This window comes from Peromyscus leucopus, chromosome 2, assembly GCF_004664715.2.
Source record: "Peromyscus leucopus breed LL Stock chromosome 2, UCI_PerLeu_2.1, whole genome shotgun sequence".
NCBI classification, from domain to species: Eukaryota; Metazoa; Chordata; class Mammalia; order Rodentia; family Cricetidae; genus Peromyscus; species Peromyscus leucopus.
In genome coordinates, this window is record NC_051064.1 from 57,799,759 (window position 1) to 57,820,959 (window position 21,201).

The 21,201-nt window shown below is 50.2% G+C and overlaps 1 protein-coding gene across 1 annotated transcript in view; it reads right to left on the reverse strand.

The window, feature by feature from the left end:
• Gabbr2 (gamma-aminobutyric acid type B receptor subunit 2) overlaps nt 1–21,201 on the reverse strand; it is a 352,425-nt gene that overhangs the window by 70,789 nt on the left and 260,435 nt on the right. The window contains 6 exon segments of the mRNA XM_028882779.2: nt 2,940–2,963; nt 2,965–3,073; nt 5,142–5,172; nt 5,175–5,291; nt 9,116–9,196; nt 17,855–17,915. Of these exon segments, the coding sequence (XP_028738612.1) occupies nt 2,940–2,963; nt 2,965–3,073; nt 5,142–5,172; nt 5,175–5,291; nt 9,116–9,196; nt 17,855–17,915 (423 nt within the window).

The following is a 21,201-nucleotide window of genomic DNA, read 5'->3' on the forward strand; positions in this document are numbered from 1 at the left end:
GACCCTGGGTGTCAGGGGATCTCTAGGTTCCTCTTTCCAATGTGCTCACATTGACTAAGTCCCCTTTCCTGATTTTTACTATTAATTTAGCTGTTTTAACTGGATTCTTGAGGAGAGGTGGCTGGACTTGACTCCTTGGGGTAGATCCTGTGACTCACAAGTCGATAACAAAAGTGACACACTGTGATGTCTTCCTTTCCTCCCACGTCACCATCCTCTTTCTCGTTTACCCCACATCTGTCCCTACCCTATGAGAGAGGGCTGTTTCGCCCATTTTACAGAAGACAAAAGTGAGGCCGAGTTTCAAGCTTTGGGCTCAGTGGACAGCCTTAGCTGATTCTCCTTTCTGCATCCCACTTTCTGCCCCTGGGTTGCTCAGGTGGGGGGGGGCACTGGGAGCCGCCAGAGGGTCCCAAGATAGAATAGAGCCCAACTCTTGACATCAGTGGGGTTCAGGAAGGAGGCGTCTTGCCATAGCCCAAGCCCCACCACCAACTGAGGCGCGTATTTAGGCTCTGCTGTCAGGAGTGCCCCACCTCTCTTCTTGAGTGACAGAGGAAATTATTCTGGAAGCGACCCTGGTCATACATTTGGGCTGAACCGGTTTAATCCGGAGGAGGCTGTTTCTCCTGCAGTCACATGTGGGCCCCCTCCATGCAGCTCCCACTGCTGATAAAGGAATTCTGGGCAAGAGAACTGCCATTTCCCCGGCCCTGGAGCTCAGGCTCAGGTCGATTTGTAAAGCACGCCATGATTTATTCATGCTGCCTCCCCGGGCTTCCCAGGACGACCTTCCTCTCACACAAATGAGCGAGACTCCCAGAATAGAACGTCAGGCTTCATTAAGGAAAAAGCCCCAGTGTGGGGACGGCCCTTCCCTTGTTCCCTAGCTCCCTGGCCTGTCATTAGCACTGGGAGAATTCAGGTCAAATCCCAGAAAACCCCTTCTGGGAAGTGCCTTCGAGGGTGGGGTGCAGGGTGGCATATGGAGCGCCTACCTCTGAGAAGGGACTCTCCCGGAGGCCAGCCCTCAGAGTGTCTCTGCACCCAAGACTCAACTCCCCCACTGGAGGCAATGCCAAGGAGCCAGCAGAGCCCCAGGAGGGACTGGAGCAGCTGCAGGCCCAGGGGTACAGTTCTGCAGTAGCCTTGGGGGACAGAGGCAGGTCCCTCACCCTCCTGGGATGACAGTGAGAGGTTGGACCAATGTGCAGCCTAGAGGTCACCAGAAGAGTCCCAGTCCCAGTTCCCAATTGTTGGTTCCTGAACTTGGGGAGGGGCTCTCAGTCCTTTGGAGCAAAAGTTTTGGGCGTTTTTGCTCTTTCCCAAGTGCTTAGTGAGAGTCTCAGGGCAGCACAGCACCTAGGTTCCCACCACCCGATGAGCTCAGCGGAGACCAGGATAATGTCCAAGAAGGGCAGGACACTGCGGACTCGGGAACAGTAGGGATGGGGCAGGGCCACCTGGAGCTTCGGGTTTTTCCAGTGCTGCCCCACAACACCGAGAACAAGTGTGATCCTAAAAAGTTTGACATATGGTGAGTGCGCGCGTTTGTGTGTGTGTGTGTGTGTGTGTGTGTGTGTGTGTGTGTGCATGTTTATGCATATGTTTTAGGATCCCCTCTCGTGCATCCTTCACTCTTTCTTTCTACCCTTTTCACGGCCAGGCAGTGGGTGACCTGAAGCTTCAGAGCCTTAGGCAGGACCTGGAAGGTGGCTTTCCTGAGGGCCACCTTACTCTCGCAGACACAGAAAGTGCTGTCCATCCATTAATACTGACACTCTGACGCTGCTCCCTGCCCCCCCCCCCCCCGTGTTATTCGAGGGACACGCTGAACTAGTGATTGCCCTGGAGCGCTGCAAAGAACCCACTGCCTCACCCAGCTCTTTCGTGTCTGTTTGTTTTGCTTTGGAAGACCTCATGTAGAAAACTCAGTGTGGTGGCCTATGATCCCGGCACTGGGGAGGGGGGTGGAGACAGGAGGGGCTCTGGGTGTGCTGGATAACCAGTCTAGCCTGGCTGGCAAGCCTCAAGTTCTAGGGAGAGAGCCCACCTCAAAGGATGGCTCCTGAGGAACAACACCCGAGTTTGACCTCTGGCCTCCATATGTATCAACACACACCTGCACATACACACCAGCACACCCTCACCTGCTCAACCCCCATTCACATGTACACATTCACCTGCACACACGCACACACACACACACACACACACACACACACACACACACACATCTGCACATACACATACCTAACCACTCACACATGTACTCATATGTATATACCCACCTACACACACACACACACACACACACACACACACACACATATACAGGCCTTACCCCCCATACACACATGTACACACATATGCATCAATGCACACACACATTCACATACCTTCCTTCACACACACACACTTCCTTTACACACACACACATGCATACACACACACACACACACACACACACACACACACACACACACACACTTGCAGGAGGGATGATTTTGGGGGAAAAGTACTTCCTAACAAATCCCTGGGTTGAGCAGTAATGAAAATTGGTTTGAACATCACTGACAGAGGAAGCAGGTCGCAGCTCTCCTCTGACTCCAGGTCACCACACCAAAGTCGCAGGCTGAGGATGTGTCCTCTCCCTGCTCCTGCGGCTCTGGGTGCTGATGCTTTTGGTCCTGACTTCTCCCCCTTTCTAGTGTGCAGGATGTCATCTGGCAGTGGTCCGTCACACGGTCACATCAGTGGAACAGTCACTGTCTATGCTCACTGCAGTCAGACACCACCTCTCTGGCCCGGCTGCAGACCCGTTGACCTGGCTTGGTTGTTTCTTGCCCATCCTGGTGTTTCCACACAGCTCTGTCTGATGACAAGGTCACCGAGAGATCTTTACGTCACACCGCACTGGCGCATGCCAAAGGGCTTACCGTGCAGAGGGTTTCGAACGTCTTTTTCCGAGACGAAGGATCCGTCGAGGCCGAAGAGGAAGATGGACGCGTAGGACAGCATTCCGCCCAGGATGATGAGGTTGTTCATGTAGGGACTTGACATCTTGATCAGCCTGGTGGGGCAGAGACACTTGGTCACACAGCATCTTCCAAGCGCCCTGGGTGAGCACCGCTACCAAATCTTCAGGAACAAGGGAAATGAGGGCCCAAGCCATTCTGCTTCTAGCTGACACCTCTCTGCTCCCAGAGGGGACCCCAGTAGCTGCGTACTTCCCACCTCCTGCCTCAAGCCTACCTATCACTTCCCAGGTGACACTTGCTACAACAGCTTCATCTGCTTGAACTTTTGTTTAGAAGATTTGGGGCCAGGATTGGGAATACAAGTTAAATCTAACGATTGTAGTCAGGGGCGCGGTCCTCACACCACACTCTCCTGCCTGAGTGGGGATGTCACAGAGACGTGAATACCCAGGGTTTCTCGGAGACTCTGCTCATCAGGTGTCCAGTGAGCCTCCCTTAGAGCCCTCAGAAAGCTCCCACGGTTTGATGTGTAAATGAGAACGGGGTAGCAACACCTCAGTCACAACCCTCACCCCAGAAGTTGGGTAACTCGGCCGTGTGCCACCTTCTGTCCCTGTCGTCACCAGGCCACAGATAGAAGGCATTCCCAAGTGCTCAGCAAACCAATGCTGAGCTAGGCCCCAACAGGGCTAGAATTTTCAGCCAACCCAGCGGCACTTGACTCCCTGAGCACCGCTGGCTTGGAATGGTTCTTTTGTAGACTGTGGCTATAGCCAGATGTCCCCCAGACATTTTCTTTGTGTTCTGCAGTTCTGTGAATGGTTCGATCTTAGGACTGGAGTGCTTCCTGGAGGAGGTGGTTTGCAAAAGTGTGAGTAGGAAGAAGGAAGGGAGGGAGATCTAGTTCCCACAGCTTTTGCAGATTTTTCAATGGCTGAGCCAGCCGAATAAATCATTCTGGTAATTTCTCCAGGAGGCCATGAGGGGGAAATTAGAGAATTAATCTGGTGAGGTGGTTTGCAGCCCTAAGATCTCATTAGACATACAGGAAGGCTGTGTAGCAGAGAAATGACCGTGTGCCTAGGCCTGGAGCCAAACGCTACCAGGTGCAGTCCTCACTCAGGACTGGTTCCAGTAGCTGGGTAAATTATAGGTGGCTAGGAAAAAGACACCAGGTAAATTGCATTTAGTTTTCAGGAAATGGGTTTGACCTAAACAATTACTTAAACAAACAAACAAGCCATCAGAGCTCGAAGCCTCCAAGTTCCTCTTTGGTAAGCAGAAAGAAAAGCAAAACCCATTCCCTGGAATTGCGCTGGTCCCTATCAGCCTGTGGGTAATACAGTGCGGCTTTGGGGACAGTGGCCCCCCATGGCTCATGGGTGCATGTGGGGTTTCCCCCAACATACACATGCTTCTAGTTTTTGTCCAGTCTCTCCCACTACAAGGCAGGAGCTGGATTCAGTGGTTTGCTATGGAAACTGGAAAAGGTGGCTGCCTGGCCAAGATCAAGGAATGGTGGCCTGGCTGCCTACAGCTGAGCACAGTACCTCAGAGTGAGGAGAGATACTATGGAGAGCTGAGGGCGCTTACTTACGCAAAGAACCTGAGATAGAGCCAATGGGGTAGGCTATGTCGCTCATGGACAGCAGACCCCTAGTGACACTGGGAGTCATGGGAAGGGTCGAATGAATGATGCGAATGAATGATGCAATGGACTGTCATGTGCTGTATCAATGGGAGCCTCTGTCACTGAACCTGGTGGTCCTTTCCATCAGCTATAGCTAAAGTTCCTGGGAGTAGGGATGAGAAGCTGGGGACTCTGGGGTCTTCTGTGTCACTGCTGGTGATGATGATGTTCAGATCTCTAAGAAGGTCCATGGACTTGGGTTTCCTATTTCTACTCTATTTAACTAAGCCCTCCAGCAGTCCAGCTGCCCCCTACTCCCCTTCCCCCCCCTGTGTGTGTGTGTGTGTGTGTGTGTGTGTGTGTGCATCCTAAATCATCTTAGTAACTGGGCAGCACACTTCAGGAACCTCATCCAAAAACTTTCAGTGCTCCCAGAGAACCTGCCATGTTAACTCCCAGCTCCATTGGTGGAGACCTCTCTCCTGGTCCATCCAGAAAGCATTCTCCCGGCATGGGGCAGGGCTGCTTACTTCTGGTTCCGGTTCTTGATGTTGAAGAAGAGAAGGCGCTGGCCATGATCATGCCGAGGATGGTGAGGGCTGACAGGATGCTGTAGAGAGGGAGGGAGATCTTTCGCAGCTGCTCCAGGATGATGGTCTTGTCCTTGGGTGGCTCAGATCCTGCAAGGTCAAGGAGAAGCCATCAGATCCCAGAGTAGTCATTCTCCAAGGATGTTTTGTCTCTGTGTCCTTAATAGATGGCTAAATACAACACATGTACCCCACACCAGGCCACCTACCCACTGGGTGAGAGGATCTAGTGGCTGGCTAGCTTGCCCAGCAGGAGCCTGAGCCAGGACTTATATCTTTCTCTAAATAGAATCAATAAGGGATCTGTGATGCATTTAACAGCCATTAGAAGACTAGAATTTGATTTGGTCTAATTATGCTGTTGAAAAACCATCACCATTTATCCCCAAAGGTAACCATGGCTGGGAAGGCAGAGAGGTACTGCTGGGTGCCACTGGGTGGGGGTAGGGTCGGTGGGTGGCGTTGAAGAACTTGGCATGGGTCTCAAGGACTCTGCTCCTACCTGAATATGATAAACAATCTTGCTCACTAGGGCAGACACCCAGCCTGTCAATTCTAGGGTGACAGATATGTGCTCCAGCTGCAGATTCTCAGCCTCAAGGGCATTATCACCAAAGTCCTTTGGTTTTCTGTTTCCTAAGACTGGCTAACTGTGGGAGGTGGAAGCTAACTCCCTTTCACAGCGAGCTGGGGTCAGGCTGGAGCTATGGGGTTCCGTTTCTCTCTGTGCCTGCCAGGCTGCCTGGCTCATTCTTCAAGGGCACCAGGAACTCAGGGGGTGGAGACTGAGAAGCTCAAACAGATGCTTCATCCTGTGGTGGTTGCCTGTTTGCTCTTAGGTTATCTTGTACGAGTTGGTGTGGGATGAAGGAGGCAGAAGCCCCCTCACCCTGGCTTCCTGAAAACCCTCTTCTCTCATGTGCTCTCTCAGGTCAGGTGTCTGCTGTGGAATTATGAACCATCAAGACCTTTCTCTCCAGTGGACAGAAGTGACATCCGCTAGGAGGATGCAGAGGAATGGCCAAGGCCAGAGCCCTGTCAGGGATGCTGGTGACCCTGTGGCAGTGCCTCAGTTATGCCTCCATTTCCAGGAGATAAGCTAGGGAACAGGCAGGCAGCTGCAGGGTGGAGAACAAGCCCCCTCACCTGGGCTGGAAAGCTGTGTTTGCAAGTTCAAATGGGTTTAGAGACGGTCAATGGGACAACAGGGATCTCCGTATAAGAGACCTAGAAAAACTGTGGGTTCTAAAGGATCTGGGGACTGTCCAGAGTGTTATGGAAAAGCTCAAAGAAGAGGGGGGGCAGGGAGGGGAGGGGAAGGGGAGGGGAGGGGGAGGGAGAGGGAGAGGGAGAGACTGATCCATGAGAGGAGAGACCCAAAGCAGACAGACAGATAGACAGCATTTTCCCCTTCCAGAAGCCAGAGCTTCAGCCCTTCTCAAGGCCCTGAGGTTTGAGACAATGATGATATGATTACTAGTGAGTTTGGGCCCTTCATTTAGCTACAGCTTTACCATCTCCTCCAACACTGTCTCTTCACACACAACCTCCTCACTCTGTCCTCCTCCTTCTTTACTGAATGGCCCCTCCACTAAGTACATCTCAGCTAAAACCATGGGAGCATGATGGGAATGCTGAACAGATGTGCTAGATGCAGCCCTGGATTTTATTTTTGTTCATTCCTCACGCATCCATCCACCATTGATAATCACCTTCTATTAGCTAGGCCTGATGCTGGACATTAAGGATGCGTAATGAACAAGACACAGTCTCTGCCCTCGGGGGTGGAGAGCACGCATACAGCCTTGGGGAAAGAACGGAGCAATATGAGGCAACACCAGTTTCCGAATTCTGGCTGCAGGACTATGTGGCGACAAGAGAGATGAACAGATGGAGGCTTTAATGTATGGACACTCAGCTTATCTACACCCTATAAATAAGATATAAATATTAGACCCTTCCCTCTTGACTCATCCATCATCACCCTTATGGGTGGTGGGTGAACAGTCTCCTAGGTGTTTTTCGGCTTCTAGAGCTAGTAAGTGGCTTGCTGGCAAGACTGGGTCTTGCACTGTGCAAACAGCTCCTGCGGACGCAGCCCAGGGGTGGGCTAGTCTCAGGCACAGGATAGCCTGAGTACCCAGCAGGCAGCAGAGAACAGCTCCCCAGGATGGAGTCAGGAGATGCTCCCTAGAGTGGGCAGTGGGAGGCAACTGTTGGAGGGCAAGAAGAGTGTCTGGCTGTCACCAGACGAGAAGGAAGGCTGCCCGGGACACAGCACAGGGGCAGGCACCCAGGTGTCGCAACCTTGGAGGAACTGAAGCAGTTTGGCCAGGCAGATTTCTGAGGAGATGGAGAACTGCAGAGATGGTCCCTTCATGGAGGCCTCAGGGCCGCAGCCCAGAGCAAACCCCGCCTCTGAACACTGGGACCACAGAGAAAACGTGGTTTGCTGTCAGTCTGCCTTCTCTTTATTACGTGCTTGACTCTTTTCCTCTGTTAATAGGGGACAGAGCCTGGGCCTACTGCGGCCTGGACCAGCACCCTGCCAGGAGTGCACTACCCAGACTCCTTATTCCAAAAGCTCCCCCTGTCCTCAGTCCAGGAGCAGACAGGTCTCTCAAGGAGATCAGGACTCTGGAGGTTAGAACAGGCTATGTCTTTCGCAGGATGTGTGGATTTGGGGTGACAGCATTTCTGAGCTGTTTTCTTTTTCTTTTCTTTTCTTTTTTTTTTTTTTCCAGACAGGGTTTCTCCGTGTAGCCCTGGCTATCCTAGAACTTGCTTTGTACAGAAGACTGGCCTCGAATTCACAGAGATCCATCTGCTTCTGCCTCCCCAGTGCTGGGATTAAAGGCATGCTCCATGACCACCTGGCCTGAGCTGTTTTCTGAAATGTACAAAAGGACACACTCATCCATTTTCGGTGGGTGTGTGAAGTATAACATGCCACTGTGTGCCTGGTGTTGGCTCCCTCAGGTGAGGTGGAGAGGATGGACAGGACCAAGTCCCACCAAAGGCGCTGTAGGAGAGCTTTGTCTGGTGGTCTTGGGTTTAATGAGTAACTCCAGGCACAGACCAATTCCTGATGAGCTAATATGATCCAAGCAAAAATTGTCTGGGTACCACAGAATTCCAGTTTCCTCTGCTGCTATCCAGAGACTAGGCTGTCCATCCAGCCTACCTGTCCATGCATCCATCCATGCCTCTATGCATTCATCCAACTATTCAGCCACTAATTACTCATCCATATCTGCATGTATGTATGCATGCATGCAGCTATCCATATATCCATATTAATTAATCCATGTATCCAGTTATTCATGTATTCATGCATCCATCCATTTATCCATATATATCTATCCACCCTTTCATCTACACACCCACCCAACTCATTTTCAGGCTTTCATCTGTCCTATCTACTTATATACTCAGCCACTACTCACCAATCTATTCATTTATCCATCCATCCATCCACTCACCCACCAACCCACGCATTCATCCATATCCATCCACTCATCCATTTATCCACCTACGCACCCATACGTCTCTATATCCATTTACCCAGGCATCCACTTGATGTCTTAGTGTTTTCATTAACTGTCATCAAGCTTCCAACATGCCAGATCCTGGCTGACAACAGGAATTTAGAGAGAAATAAGACCAGAAAGGGGCTCACGGTCCCTTTCCATGTAAAGCAACGGTGGTCACAGGAGAGGCAGAAACATAGGACAAAAGGCCAGAGACAAAGAGAAGGGACCCATTAGCTCCCAAACTCCATAGATTCGCCGCAGGAGCTGGACCCCACAGAGTGAGTGAGTAGATGTGTTAAGGATGCTCTCTTGACCTCACAAAGCCAAGGACCCTGAGCATCTCCCGTGTGGGGTGCCCTTCGGGAAGCCCGCGAGCCTTACCCTGGAACCTGATGGTGTCATTGATGATCTCCAGGGTGTCAGCCACTGCGTTGTACTCGCCCACCTTCACCTCTCTGCTGTCTGTGGAGAACAAGAGACGGCGGCCAGTCAGCGAGGGTCCCAGGCTTGCGCCTGGAGGCTTTCACGGCCCCAGCTTTCCCTTCTTTGAATACCCATTCCAGTTAGGATCGCAAAGCTTGTAACTGTCCTGGGCTGGAACCTCAGCAGGGTGTCCACCCTGTGCTGCGTACCTCAAGGATGGGATGGCACGGACAGACCATTCCCTTGATGGCAGCCCCCAGCTCCCCTGAACTCTATTCTATTTCCCACAATCTCCTGAAATCCCTGGTAGTGAGGATCCCAAAGCACCAGCTGTAGGCAGTGGGGACCACCCCTTCCTTCATCCTGGACAGTCCTGGACAGGACTGTCCTGTGAGTGTATGCTGAGGTGGAAGTGGGGTGACTCAGAAGCCTTGCTGCTCTGTTGAGCCGTATTGAGCAGTACCCCACGGCTCTTGTTTCCTCGCACGCCTGTTCGGCGTGTTCTCATTGGCCAGTTCTGTGTGCCTTCCTCCTCCTTACTATTTCTTGGCTTTAGTTCACCCCTATTGGCCATTGTCAAGGATAAAAGTGGCTATGGAAGGTGGCAGGAAAAAATGTTGACTTTTCCCAAGTAACACAGGGCACTGGGTGACCAAGGGCAGGTGAGTGCGAACGAGCTAGCTACTCAGCATTCTGGGGTGGATGACAGAGGCCTTAAGATGTGATTTGATGAGTGGGAAACACAGGAAGGGGTCACATGTTAAATGTCTTGAGGCTGAGCTGCCTTGATGAAGACATCCTTGGGTCTGGAGCCCAGGGCAAAGACAAGGCAGGGCCATCTGCATGGGAGTTGGGAGAGTCTCATCCTAGCATGCAGATATGAGACCTCAGGGAAAGCCCAGCAAGATGAAGGGACCAAATGCAGCACTGGGGAGCGCCAACCTTTAGCAACAGGCACAGAGCACAGGAGCCTGGGAGGAGCAGTCAGACGCCACAGGCAGGAGCATCTTCGCACCCAGGGAAAGGGGCAATGTGACCATGGAGCTGACCAGCCATGTCCCATGCCACCAAGAGACTCATACAAGCAGCCCATTGAGTTAGGGCCGTGGATTTGGTGTCAGAGACAGAGCCCGGACTCCAGCCTAGATAGAGTTTGTAGAAGTACAGGAGCCCTGCTTACCCCTTGTAAGCATTCAGTAGGCAGGCTGGGGAATCTTCTAGACCACACTTCTGCCTGCTTCCTAGACTTCAGGGAAAGAACTGTAAAAGTCATAGGGGAGGGGATCCACACTCTGCAGGTGGTGCTATTTGCTTGGGTCACCTAGGTCTTAAATGTCATATTAACACACTCTGCAGGGGGCTCCAGCATCCCTGCAGGCACCTTTTGAAGTCCTCAGCCCCACAGGCTCCCCAGTCAGCTCCCACTGCTAGGAGGAGGTGGCCCTGATTTATTTATTCAGCATGGGGCGGTAGCACATGAAATATGCAGGCCCCCTGGAACAAATCCTCAGGACCCGGGGAAGTGGCGCTGCAGGGACCCCATGGCGTCCACAACCACACAGCCCACCCTACAGACTCACACAACCTGCTGCTGTATGCACTGTCCCATGGAAATGAAGTAATATTCACTTTCCCACCAAGATCACCATCACCATGATTTCCCCCAGGAGGCAATACTTGGAGGCTCCAGGGGCTAGCAAATGTCTGCATTATTGCTTGGAAACCATGACCTAACTCCCCTGTCCAGAGAGGAGACATGGGCTTCAAGTCACATGGGGCTGTGCCCAAGAAGCACCTGACAGGTCCCCCCCCCCCCCCCCCCCCCCCCCCCGTGCCTCTGCTTTGGGGCACTTCTGCTCATGCTGAGCAGTGCTGCCCATCATCCTGCCTCCATTCATTGAGTACTTATTTGCATGTTGAGCCCAGCTCAGGGGCTCAAACCCTCAATAATTTTCCAAAGGCAGTACAAAGTCGAAGTCACTCCCGCACCCTTGACTAGGCAGCCTGGAGCACCTTTGACGTCACAGAAGTGTTATGCTAAGTCCCTGAGTTGCATTACAGCTTCAGCCCCTGTCAGGCACCTGTAAAGGGCCAGGCTCCATGCTGGGAGGGAAGACACAGAGATTTAAAACATACAAAACGCAGCGGTGTGGTGTGTACCTGCTGTCTCAGTACTAGAGAGGCTGAGGCAGGAGAATTGCAAGTTTGAGGCCAGCCTGGGCTACATAATGAGAGCCTGTCTCAGCAACAACAGCGATAACAGCAAAATAAAAACAAGATCTCCAAGGGTTGGAGATCAGCCCAGTTGGTAGAGGCCTTGCCTAACACGTGAAAGGCTCTGGGTTTGATTCCCAGCATGATAATCAATCAATCAATCAATCAATTTCATTTAAAAATCATAATCTGTGAATTTTCAGAGTAGCTGTGGGTTCATGAGCAGAACATACACCAAGCACCTCACTGATGGCTCAGCTAACAGGAAATGGTAGTTGTTTAATCCACGAAGAGTGTGAGAGAGCCTTGCTCGTCCTCAGACACTCTGCACTGATGTCTCTACTTTCATGGTGGCTCCCCTGCCTCCACATCCCCAATCAAGTCTATTTTATTTTTAACATGGTCTCACTAAATTGCATGGGCTGGCTTTGAACTTAGAAATTGCCAAGGCTGGCCTTGAATTTGTGGTCCTCCTGCTTCAGCCTGCCTAGCAGCCGAGATTACAGGTATGTACAAGGCACCTGCCCCCTCTCTGTTTTTCCATCCAGTGGCCACATGCCAGCCTGACATGAAGCCAATACCTGTAGCGAAAGTCCTTTATTTATTATTATTATTAGTGTGTAGGAGTGTAAGGGTCAGGGAACAATTGTTGGGAGTTGGTTCTTTTCTTCTACATGGCTTTTTTTTTTCTCTTGGTTTTCAAGACAGGGTTTCTTTGTGTAGCTTTGGAGCCTGTCCTGGAACTCGCTCTGTAGACCAGGCTGGCCTCGAACTCACAGAGATCCGCCTACCTCTGCCTCCCAAGTGCTGGGATTAAAGGCATGCACCACCACCACCCAGCTCACAATGGCTTTTGGGGACCAACTTTAGGCTGCCAGTCCAGCAATGGCAAGTGATTTTTACTCACTGAGGCAGCTTGCCGGCCTGGCACTTCCAGGTTTTCAGCCTGTGGATCATGTGGTAATTCCATGGCTGCACATTGGAATTATAAACCAGAGCTCACAGGGTGTGTAAACAGCCTAGAAAGAAGACCATCCCAGTAGGGGTAGGGGCATTATAATGGCTGTCACTGGCTGGTGCCCTGTCCCCATGCAGTCAGCTCTTGGTGTGACCCTCCCTTTCTCTGGACCTCTTTTTCTACAGTTGCTTTGAGTGCTCTGGTGACTCTCGCCTTAGTGGGGACTTAGAGTCCCAGGGCTCTGAAACATTCAGATGCCTGGGTACCAGCCCATTCATCACAGAACTCCAGAGGTTAAGAACTGGGTCTTAGGGGGTAGTATTTTTCAAAAGCTTCCCAAGTTGACCTTTTTACAAAGATGGACTGGAGAGCCACTGGGCCACACTCTAGACTTCCAATGTGGACAATTTCTGGTTCTCAGAGGCTAAAAATATTATGAAACAAAGTGTCTCACTTCCATAGAATAATCCTAGTTTTTCCTTACATTCTATTTAAAAGAGAATTATTATTATCTTTCTTTTCAAAATTTGCATTTGGGCACCTAGCGAAAATAGATCCTATTGGTGACAATTTGGATGCTGAAAAATGTCCAGTCTGAAAATATTCCCAGGCTGTGGACCAAGGAGCATCTAGGAGACAGTTGGGAGTGACGTGGCCTCCTCCCTGGGCTGCGTTGCCTGGGCAGGAGGGTAAGTGTGTCGTCAGCCTTCTGCTCTAGTCGGCCCATGCTCTGTGTGACATGGTCTCCATCCTGTCCCCTGTGCTCTGTGTGACATGGTCTCTATCCTGTCCTCTCCTCATGTCTCTGTTGTGTGACATGGTCTCCATCCTGTCCCCTGTGCTCTGTGTGACATGGTCTCTATCCTGTCCTCCATGCTCTGTGTGACATGGTCTCTATCCTGTCCTCCATGCTCTGTGTGACATGGTCTCTATCCTGTCCTCCATGCTCTGTGTGACATGGTCTCTATCCTGTCCTCCATGCTCTGTGTGACATGGTCTCTATCCTGTCCTCCATGCTCTGTGTGACATGGTCTCTATCCTGTCCTCCTCCATGCTCTGTGTGACATGGTCTCTATCTCAGCCCCCCAATGCCCGTTCTTAGTGGACTCTAGTTTGAAGGCTGCAAACATATGAGTTAAAGTTGAATTATTGGCCTGCTGGAGTGGTGAATCTCCGTAATCCTAGAATTTAGGAGCTCGAGGCAGCAGGATCACAAGTTTGATGTGGGCTACAGACCAGGCTACAAAGCGAGTTCCTGACAGCCTGAGCTGTGGGAGATTGTGTCAGAAACAAAACAAGGCAGAGAGAAAAGAAGATCCAACTATCAAAAAGCTTGAGAAACACAAAGCAGAGGACCTTATAATAGGGGGTGTGCAAACCCAAATTTAAAACTTCTACTCCATAAGGACTTGAAATTTATAGAGCAGAGGCAGACTGGAAGACACTTTTGAAGCTTAAGGCTAATAAAGGTCAGAGGTCAGAACTGCCAGTTCACAAATAGCCCAGATGCCTAGTATGGTAGGGGCGGACATGAAAGCCACAGTCGTAATAAACTTATTCTTTAGACTGCAGGAGAGAGGAGAGGAAAGAAGAGAAGAGGGGGGAGGGGGAGATACCAGGGGACACCACAGGTGGGAAGGAGGGACATAGGCATCCCTGGGTTAGTATCAGGAAGAATATACAGACACAGGGAAGAGAAATCCGGCAGATGTGCCCACATTTAATGTGCACACACTTTCTGACCCAACAGCCCCCAGAAGTCCCAGTTGCATCCATAAGGGGATGCGAATAAGGACCTTATTATTCATGAGGATACAACGTTTAAGATAAGCTGGTGCTGGTAACTGGGGAGTGGATGCGGGGATGCCGTATCCATGGAAACAGTGGGGAGGAGTCCTGGCCAAGACGCACTCCCACCGAGGAGGCAGAGGAGTAATTAAAAACAGTGCTGAGTGTAAAGGCATCAACAACTACAAAAACAGGGAAACACCGAAAGCCACACAACCCCATGGCACACACACACACACACACACACACACACACACACACACACACACACACACTGGCAATGCGCGTTTGGGTAGGACACACAAACACAGTGTTCTCACTCAGCAGGAGGCTGTGGGTCATCCCCTGAGGAAGTGGTCTATGGGGATTAGCGAGGGAAATGGGGACGGACAAGCCAGTGAGGAGTGTGAGGCCAGCCCACACTTCTGGTCAGTGCTGAGAATGGCCAGGGGAGGAGGACATCAGCAACTGTCATACCTATCCTCCATGCCCGTCACCTAGCCAGATACATGGCAGTACCATGTCACTGAGTACTCAGTCACTTTCAACGCAAGGGACACGATTGTCTTTTATTTCACTTTTAAAAAAAAATCTCTGAAATGAAATTCAGAGCAAATTAAGCTGCACTGCCTGGGAAGCAATGATATTTTCACAGGAGGGAGATGAACTCCGCATCCCTGGAGGTATTCAAGCAGAGGCATGGAGAATCAGGGCTCCTTGCAACACACAGTCCACGACTCTGTGAAGCACGAGGTCTTCTATCTTCTGGGCCCCCTTCCTGAGGGGGCTCCTCCTGGATGGTGAAGACTGGGGACAGTACCCTGGTCCCAGTAAGTCCACCTTCACTAGTGTCCTTCTGTCCCTGCTGGCCCACGGCCCTGCTAGAGTGTGCTGAGGTTCAGGGGACTACATCTCCAGTCTTTGATAAGCCAGTGTTTGAGTCCACTGAGGTAGCCTTTTCAGACTGTGGCTCGCGAAGGGCGCTGCAGTGTATGTCAGGAGACAGGAAAGGACCTTAAAAACCAGCCTCAGGAGTCTACAGCCGGGGCCAAACTGCTCTGAAAGTTCTCTGATAGGTTCCAGGAAGTGTCTCCCTCCCTTTATGGGCACTGACATTTGGCCAGAGAGATTATGAAGTCCCTCCAGACAGGCAGTGGGGGTCAGGAACTGTATCTTATTCAGCTCGGTGCTCCCCTGGAGGGCTCAGCAAAGCACCAGGCACACACTGGGGACGGGAGAAGCTGCATCCATATCTGTGCACTCAGAAGACCAGGCGGTAATTAAGGGTGCGCGTGGAGAGGAGGGGCCTCCACTGCTTGAGGTACATTATGAATGACAATTATGGCATTAAGAGCCTGCAAGATCCCATCCCTTCAGATCAGGTGTGCAGATACCAGCCCCAGAGGCGGTCCTTTATATCTCAAGGAAGCCACCATCCGTCAGTCTCACAAGCGGGCCTAATGAAGCCAGGCTGCCTGGAGCAGATGCTGGGTCTTCTATGGGAACGTCAAACAAGGCCTAATCACGCCCTGCTCGGCTTCCTCCCTGCTACACATTTCCAGTGCCGTTTAGAAGAGGCAGTTACAGGGAATCTTTTTGCTCTTAAAGGGGAAGAAAAAGCTACTTGTCTAATATTCATTTCCATCCACACAGGGCTCAGGAGAAGGCGGAGTGGATGGAGGATGAGAAGGAAATGTGTAGAACTGGAACTGTGCACAGTCAGGGTGAGTGTGGCTACAGGATGGCCTCGCCTGCCATGCAGGGTGGAGAGCTCATTGCCCACCAGAGAAGGGCGCATACGCATAAGCTATGTAGAGGAGGGTTCTAGGACATGGGATGGGGGCGTGGCCACTGGGCAGCGAAGGGAGAGGAGCTAGTATGGGGGACATGAATGGGCAGTAGTAGGTTTCTACATGGACAGCTGAGACTCGAGCTGCTATGACCTCTGGGGAGAAAAGTCAACATCCTTGGGAGGTAGTTCATCCAAAGTGAAGGATTCTGGGTATTTGTTCCTGTGCATGATCGTGGCTCTGGGTTGATCCCAGAAATGGAAGTGTTCAACACTTCCCAGACAACAGGACCTACTACTGGTCCCACGTGGGGAGGTACCACTGCTCCTAGAGGGATGCTGCTTGACTCGTTCTGGCCAGGACCACAAACCTGTCCCTGATGTACCGTTTGCTGTGCTGTCTGCCCTGTGAATTCAGATGTGCTCAACCCACAGTTGCTGGCACTGATGTCGAAACTTAACATATGAAAAGGAAAAAGGCAATACAACCAGCATGCACTGCTGTGATCAAGTAACCCATATTTTACAAAATACCCTGCGCGAGTGATATAACGCGAGAACTAGAAATGTGACAAAAGGATTTAGTTGCAATCATTCAAAAAACAAGCACATTTGCTAGGATGCTCACTTTGTTCAGCCAATGAAGAAGACTTAACAAATGGGAAAATAATTACATTTGCCTAAGATGACACCTTTTGTGTACGCCAGAGAGCTGACATGCGTTTCAATTACCTGCCACAGGAAGATGAATGAGTAAACTGCACGAGGGCATGAGGAGGAGGCAGTCTGAGAAACACCTCTCCAGACTGATCGGAGCCTGGTGGGATTCGTCGGAATGAATCTGAAGAGCTTACTTTAATTCTGCCTTTCCCTGGAATGACTGTGGGATCTGTTCAAAGCAAAGGCCTTCATTTCTTGTCAAGATGCCAAGAAGCAGTGCTCTTATAAATGGTCCCTCCAGAGGGGCAGGCTAACCACAGTCAAAATGACACACTGGGCCTAACAGAGGCAGCTGTCTCAAGGAGTGTCCAGCCCTGCTCGCCTGTATGCTCCGAGGACTGTGACAAGCTATTGCCCCTCTCTGAACTGTGTTCTCATGACACACAGAGCATGGTCAGGGTGGTTTCTGAGCCCCACCTTGACTCTAGCAGAAGCAGGAAAATCCACCAAATGGGCTGGTTTCTGCAGAACATTAAGTGGTAGATAAAAAAAGTGTGTGTGTGTAGGGGGGCAGAGGTGGAGGGAGTGGAGGGTGTAATAAAACAGACACTAAGGAGACACACCGGACTGTGTGATTGTTGGACCTTGTGAGGGTTCTCCATTAAACTGTCAGCTTTGAAATGGTTGGAGGACTGATAGATGGGGAGGAGAAAGACATTAAGAACTGTGAAATGTTCTTGTAGGTACAGTGGCTATGTCAGAAAAAGTCCTCCTGAAGAAATGCACACCGAAGTATTTATATATTGAAATGAGCTAATGTCTAGGAGTGGTTTTACGATGGCTAGCAAAAAGTGGAGGGGGTGGGGGTGGGTGAGCCAAGATAACACAAGACTGGCAAAATGCAGGCAACGGCCTCCGCGGGGTGATGGAGATGTGGGGATCATTACATTGGCCTGCCTGTCTTGAGGTCTGTTGACCACTTCTGTGATCAAATCCTGAAACGATGCAGGCTTCTCAGCATATTGCTATTGACTTACCCATGCTCCCCTTTTCTGAAAGTCTAGGAGTCACATGGGGGTAGGTAGGCTTGGGGAGCTAGGCATTTGAACAACAATTTTCCACCTAGCTGTAACTCATGTTCTCATGGGGAAGCGTTTCCTATCGACTCTTGTTTTATCTGGAATCTCATATCAGATTTCCATCTCTTCTGATGCCTTTTATTGCAGAAACACAACATCCCTGAATATAAATGCCGTCAGCTGGAAAGAATAAGCATCAAAAAGCCTACCTTGAAATTGAGTAAATTTAATGGTTCCCATTCTCTCTCCGTTCCGGAACACAACTTGACCCTAAAAACAAAACAAAACAAACGAGAACAAAAGAGAAATGTCACGTTAGCCCATTGAAATCTTTAACGGCATGATGTGGTTATTAATACTGGAGAATAATCAGCTCCCGTCAGAGGTGGACACCAAAGTCAAACTCATTACTTACACATTAGTTGTGACTTTATCTGCTTATTATGCAAGGGGCACAAAATCAATAATGAAACTATCACATATGAATTAAAGCTGAGAAAGCATTGTCATTAGCATGGTGATTATGAAATGCCCAGGGAGCTGTGCTATCATGGGATGGAGGCAGAGGTGAGCTTCTGATGGTGGGTCTTGTGCCCACTCAGAAAGATATAGGGCTTCCCTGAGGCTCTCTGGCTGGAGGACCATCAGGGTGCTGGAGAGTGTTTTTTTTTTTTTTTTTTTTTTTTTTATTTTTTTTTTTTTTTTTTTTTTTTTAATTACATCAATCTACCTACCTATCTACCTCTCTCTCTCTCTTTCTCATCTATCTATCTATCTATCTATCTATCTATCTATCTATCATCTATCTATCTATCTATCATCTATCTATCTATCTATCTATCTATCTATCTATCTATCTATCTATCTATCATCTATCCTATCTATCATCTATCTATCTATCTATCTATCTATCTATCTATCTATCTATCTATCTATCTATGTGTGTGGTTCATTACTAAGGATGGAGAATGCTTTGGGAAACTCATCCTGAGGGGTGATGTCAGCCCCAATTATAACTGGGCTATGATGCAGCTCAAAATTAAGTATCTCCATTCAGCAAGACCTGACTACTGTCACAGCAGCTAGCTGAGCGCCTCTCATTAGGGACTTGGGGACTAAAGATGGCTGTCATCTCCAGCATCTGCCTTCATGGTCCCCATATGCTTGGCTGAGTACACTAGGGATTTAAAGAAGCCACACCACTTCTTTTTGCCCACTTGTGGTCTCTGCTAAAATTCTGCAACCGTACAAGAAAATCGACGAGGGGGAATTGATGTGCTGCATCTGTCACTGCATCTTAACAACCAGCTCAGGTGGCATGGGGTGATGCCCACTTTACAGATCAAGAAACTGAGACTAAGACGGGGAGATGGCTCAATGGATAAAGCACTTGTCCTGTGGGACTGAGTTTGATTCCTCAGAATCTCTGGGAGTGTAGGGTACATCTGTAACCCAGCGCTGTTAGGTTGAAATGGGAGATGGATACGAGAGGGAGTCGCTGGAGGCTTCCTGGGGCATCTGGCCCGGCGTAGAAAGCCTTGAAGAACAAAGAGATCCTGTCTCAAACAAGATGAAAGCTGAGGACCAAGATTGTCCCTCAGCTTCCACATGCACACACATATGAACACACACACACACATGCACACACGCATGTGCACACATGTATGCATGTGTGTGCATGGGGGGTAAGTAAAGAAAAGAAATGGAGAAAGGCTATGTGCTGATCACAAGGTCATTGTAAACGAGGCTGGAATCCAACCCCAGTTTCATTGTATGTGTTTAGAAGTGCCCAGAATCAAACTCGGACCTTGTGCGTACGAGGTGAGCGCTCTACCTCTGAGCTACATGCCCAGCTGTGTTCCATTTCAGAGACATGCTCTTCCACCAGGGTTGCTTCTGCTCCAGAAGCACATCCCTCCCTATCTCGCGCTTACGGTGAAACGCAGAAGGGAAGTTGTTTCCATGGTACCCTGCTTTCCCTCACTGCAAAGCACTGGCTCTGCCAGGGCGACAGGGCTCCATGGCCACTTCATCCTCGGGGGAAGGCCCTGGGCGCATCGTCCCTCGGGGAAATCCGCGGGGTGAGTCCCCATGGTTTTAAGAGTAAAGAGGATCCCGCAATGTGTCCTCAGAAACACCGTCCAAAGCCACCTTGACACCTTTTTGAAGTCCTGAAGACAGCTGTGAGTAGTATCAGTTTGAAACTGAACACCCACCCAATTCTACATTCAGGTGGCAGTAAGCAATTCCCTAAAGTGTGAAAACACTTCAACGAAGGTGAGACGGGAGCTGTGATTTTATTTCTAGGGATGATTGGAAATCATGGAACACCTTCCAAAAGGATCATGTTTATGCAAATGGACCACTTTACCTGGGTGGGGAAGCCGCAAACAGCCCTCCACAAGGAGAAAATGAGAGAAAAAAAAATCCCCCCAAGGGCAGAGCTCTACATTCTTTACTGATCTCTCACCAGGATCTGAAGAATTCCAAAGGCGGCTGGGTCTAGAATGTGATGTTCTACAGACTCTCTGCTGGGGACATTAAAAAGTGCGTGGGAGGGTGTCCTTGTCCGGATGAAATGGGTGGAACAGGGGCAGGCGTGGAAAAAGAGCCTCCCTTTGTTTTCTTCTTCTGTTTTCCCCCTTTAAAAAGATTTATTGTTGCTTTCAACTCATGAGCACACACGCATGCATGCATGCTTATATCTGTGTGTGTGTGTGCGTGCCCATCCGTCCACATTAGTGCAGGCATTCACAGAGGTCAGAAGAGGGCATCAGATCCCCTGGAGCTAGAGTTAGGAGTGGTGTGAGCCTCCCAAAGCCCGGGAACTGAACTCAGGTCCTCGGCAGGTGCTCTTCACTTTCGTCCCATTTTTTTTCAGTCTTCTGTTTTCTTTTTAAACAAAACGAATTAGTCCATTTTGAAGTAAGACTTGCCATGTTTGATTTCACCAGCACTAGCTAGTCTTACCAGTGGGAACTCACCCCTCCCTTTAACGTCTCAGGAAACACAGAGGTAGGAGAGCACGGCCTGAGTCTCACAAGCCATGCTCCACCTCTTCCCAGGCAACATTCCGGACACCATCTCTAAAGTACAGTCCCCTATAGCTCCTGATATACGGATACAGGCACTCAGTGGGCAGCAGTGGCCATTTTCATTTCAATGCTCTTAATAACAGAGCGTTGAAGGGAAAAGAGCTGAGGTGCCAGCAAGTTGTCAACCCTTGGGAAGAGATTGTTTAACTCCCGGGGACATCAGTTGGCAAGGGAGTAACCAGGTAGCCTCACCTCCCAGAAGAGTCACCCCCAAATGACAGAACCACCAACCTCATGAGCCACCGTGTGCTCTGCCTCACAAGAGGATGGCTTATCCCTGACAGGGATGGGTTTGGATTGTGGCAGCCGGTGTCAACGATACACAGATAGCAGTTGGCTTCTGATGGTCTGTCTGTACCAGAGTGGAGGCCAGGAGCTTACAGAAACCCCTCTGAGGAAACCATGTCATGTGACTCAGTGTACTGAGTGACCTGCCATTTACTGTTCTCTTCATTGCCAAC